Consider the following 4,192-nt stretch of genomic DNA (forward strand, 5'->3'; position numbering starts at 1 on the left):
ACTTCAAAGCAGTTACCTAACAATTCACAATTAATCATTAGTTATCCTATAAGGGATGGGGGAGAGCGACAGTCTCTAGGTCATTTGGTGGTCAACATGGAGTCTCTCTGGTTCCTTAAGTCTTAAACAGGAAGCTGAAAAGACGGTGTTTTCCTCCTTGCTCCATCTGTTGTTGTGGAGCAGTCTTCCGGGAGGGCGCCCGCCTGCCGCGTGATCTCAGGCAGGCAGTTAGGCAGCCAAAACAACCGCCTCCTGGGTCTTGTCCTCCTTGCTCGGTCTGTTGTTGTCACGCAGTCCAGGAAGCTGCACACCATAGAGGAAGGAAGGGAGAAGTATAGAGAAAAAAAGTAGTAACATATGATGCCTAAGAGGAATGTGTAATGGCTGGGAAAAGTGGGAAGGATTTCTGTCTCCCTAAATACAACTTTGTACATTGCAAATTTGGAGATATTAAATTTAATAAAAACTTAGCCAGCACTCCAAAGCCTGAAGCAGGAGAAATGCTGCAAGATAAATGCCAGCCTGGCTACATAGTTCAAGCCTAACATGTACTACTTAGCAAGATCTTGTCTCAAAAACAAATAATTAGTCATACTGCAGATTGTCCTAAATACTATCTTCCAACAGAAGCTAACCTTTTATTTTTTTTGAAGAATTTGAATTGAGCAGGACTTATAAAACAATAAACAAAGAAACAGGCATGCTAGACACACTTGTAATCTTAGCACTCTGGGAGACTGAGGCAGGAGGATCTCAAATTGGAGCCCATCCTCAGCAACTTAGGAAAACCTTGTCTCATAATAAAAATAAACAGGGTTAGGGGATCTAGCTCAGGGTAAAGGCACTCAGTTCAATACCCAGGAAGAACAACCAACCAACCAAACAAACAAACAAAAAAACAGACACAGAAATATTCTAATCCCACATAAGGCACATATTTTTCTTGAGGTTGGCTTTCTCCAGTTTGCTTGTGCTGGCTCAATTTTCTTTTATAAAATAACTATTCTCATCAAGAAATATTACAAAGTTGATAAATGCTCTGGTCAGATCTAAAATTAGCACCTAAACTTTCTAGACAAGAGAAATGATCTTTCCCATCTGAGAAGGGCCACACAACTTTTCACATAACCTACCGATTTCTGTACTTGCTCGATTTGCTTTTTGGCATCAGTCGGTTTCTCGTTCAGCTCAGCATAATCTTCTTCTTTTCTCCCAAGATCTGCTTTCAGATTTTGGGTGACAGCAGAGCTTTCAGAGAGTTCCTCCTTCAATCTAAAAAACATAAAACACTCTTCTACAGTGATACACCAAAAACCACTTAGGACTGGTGGCAATCTACAAAATTATTTTTTTCACAAATTTTGAATATGCAAACAGAATGAATGCTTTAGAAAGAGCTTCATGTGATTTTTTGTGTGTTTGTTTGTTTTGTTTTTTTGAGACAGGGTCTCACTATGTAGTGGAGACTGACCTGGAACTATGTAGCCTAGCCCAGGCTGGTCTCGAACTCACAGCAATCCTCCTGCCTCAGCCTCCCGAGTGCTGGGATTACAGGCATGCACCACCACACCCAGCCATGTGATTATTTTGAAAGGAGATCTTTGTGTGTAACATTAGTTTCTAAAGGTTTATATGAGCAAAGTTCAAGTTCTTCACTCAATATACACACATTTTAACAAGTTATACTAAACTAACTGCTTAAGGACTACATAGAAAAATGAATGGCATACATATTTTTAAAATATGGAGCTTACTTTTCTGTTTCTTGCCTGTTGGCTTCTTTTTCCTCTTCCTTTAATTGAAGTGAATGCTTCAGATCCTGTAAATTACTTGTTAACTGTGTGATTTCTTCTTTCAACTTAACTTCCTTTTCATTTAAATCTGTGGTGTTTTTGATAGAATCATTAAGATTTGCTTGAAATTCCTTCAGATTTTCTTCTGGCTTTAAGATGACGGATTCTTTTACCAAAATGTCTTGCTCTAACTTAGCTAAATGACTACACTCTTCTTTCTGAGTCTCTAGGGTTCTTTCACGTTCCTTTATTTTTGCCTTATAACAAATAGCATCTTGTGTCAGCTCTGAAAGTGCTTTCTTTCCTTCAACTACAAGCTGTCCTTGAACATTAAGATTAGCATTTTTCTCTTGCCGTTCTTCTTTCAGCTGCTGTATAAGATTTTCTCTTTCTTTTTGTAGGTCATCTTGATTCTCAAGCCCTCTGTGCTTTACTTTTAGTACACACTTTTCATCCCTATAACCTTTTATTTCCGCCTGTAATTTTTCAATTTGTTGTTGTAGTTCCTGGATCTTATGACTTTTTTTGGAGGAGGCCTTCACCATTTCTTTACATGCTTCCCAAATGGCTTCAATACTAGAGTAGAAAGAACTCTCCCTACTGAGTTCTTGAATATGATATTCTTTAACCTGCTTACTTGCCAAAAAATTATTACTTGAAAGGTTTAACTGTATGTCTGGCAAATTCTCTTCCTCTAGACCATTTGACTGAGTCTTGAGCTTGAGTAAATCTATGTTTGAGATCTGAGAAACTGAATCAAGTGAACGCAGTTCATCTATTTTTGTTTGTATTAATTTTATTTGTGAAAATTTGCTTGTGATGTTTCTTGTAGCAACTTCTATCTTCTCTGACAATTTCATGATCTTTTCTTCCGGTTCTTGTTTTATATTTTTCTGCACACTTACTTCAGCAATTATATGCTGTCACAATTTGCCTTCATTTGTTGGACCTTTCTACTTAAAGTTAAACTCTTTTCTTCAAGTATATTTTTCTGCACACTTACTTCAGCAATTATGCTGTCATAATTTGCCTGAATTTGTTGGACCTTTCTACTTAAAGTTAAACTCTTTTCTTCAGAACAGGAAAGTTGCTGTTGCAGTTCTTCAGAACAGGAAAGTTGCTGTTGCAAACAAACAATCTGTTCATCTGATTTGTCTTTCTCCTCCTTTGCCCTTTTAAGTTTACTCTCAATGAGAAGTACAGTTTGTCTTTCTCCTCCTTTTCCCTTTTAAGTTTACTCTCAATGATAAGTACAAGTGTTTTCAGCTCTCTATTCTTTTCTTGTAAAACTCTAATATCGTCCTCATCTTCTGAAATGGTCTTTTGTATTTCTTCACTTTTCTTTTGGTCTTTGGTGATAAATGAGTTAACAAATACAGATCCTTTGAAAAATAGGAAAATTGTTATTAATCCAGCAAACTTTGGTAAAATCAAAACATTACCTTATAAGCTAATATTCATACATGAAAATAAACCTACTGTAAAACCAAAATTAGCTATTGACAAAAAAAAAACAGGTTGCAAAATGTGTTATAAACCCAGTCATATAAAAACTAGTTTCACAAATTAGGAACAGAGCTAGCAAAAGGTACAGCAAATTGATGGTAGCTACCTGAGTAATACTTAGCTAGCATAGAAGAAATAAATATATAGGTAGAAGGAAGATAAGGGAAACCGTAACTTTAAAATTGTATTTTTAGGATGAAGTGCAGCTTCAAGACACAAAAGATACTAAGAAGCTTTTCCCTTGCAAGAAACTCACTCAAAAGACAAAACAAAAAAGATCAAGTAAGGACCAGTCTTACCTATCAGGTCCCAGTCGCGAAGAGGAGGGCTGCAGATGGCTATGCACCATTTCTTTCTTTGACTGCCAGAGAAAGTACATTTACTGTTGTCTCCACTATTGAAAAAGATGTCCCAGGTCCAGGACACTATAATGTTTCAGAAGCACAGTATAATATAAAAGGAGGCCATAGTCTACAAAACCGAGAGAAGCGTTTTAAGAAGTTTATTTCCGATAACCCAGGACCTGCAAGCTATGGACAGTCTTACTGTGGAACGCTAGATAACCTGAAGAGACGAATACTAGACTCTAAAGAGCACCTCAGAAAACAGCGGTATATCTCTGCCACAAACACATGTATATGGTCTGCATTCTAACACAGACCACCAAATGCCTAGTCTAACAGGCACTAAGAATACACTTCTAGGTCACCCACCCATCTTGAAGACACCAAATGAACATAAAGATCCCAGCCCCTAACTATAATGCACGTCTCTCTTGAAGGCCTATACTCCATTCTGTGTGTACTTTTTAAATTCCTCATTAAGCTTTTTTATGCCTCTCACTGACATGTCTTGAAAATTCTTCTTCTGTGGTGGAAATCAGTAAACCTACA

General features: G+C 37.3%; 1 protein-coding gene across 1 annotated transcript in view; it reads right to left on the reverse strand.

Moving 5' to 3' along the window:
* Nucleotides 1-986: 986 nt before the first annotated feature.
* The window catches only part of LOC104852076 (kinesin-like protein KIF20B), a 4,057-nt gene continuing 851 nt past the window's right edge, over nt 987-4,192 (reverse strand). Inside the window, exons 2-5 of the mRNA XM_010609529.3 lie at nt 2,979-3,175; nt 2,793-2,913; nt 1,755-2,697; nt 987-1,272 (exon numbers count right to left, since the gene is read on the reverse strand). Of these exons, the coding sequence (XP_010607831.1) occupies nt 1,056-1,272; nt 1,755-2,697; nt 2,793-2,913; nt 2,979-3,175 (1,478 nt within the window). The 3' untranslated portion in view covers nt 987-1,055. The remainder of the gene's footprint in view (nt 1,273-1,754; nt 2,698-2,792; nt 2,914-2,978; nt 3,176-4,192) is intronic.

This window comes from Fukomys damarensis, unplaced genomic scaffold (genome assembly GCF_012274545.1).
Source record: "Fukomys damarensis isolate Sample0158 unplaced genomic scaffold, DMR_v1.0_HiC HiC_scaffold_34231, whole genome shotgun sequence".
NCBI lineage: Eukaryota > Metazoa > Chordata > Mammalia > Rodentia > Bathyergidae > Fukomys > Fukomys damarensis.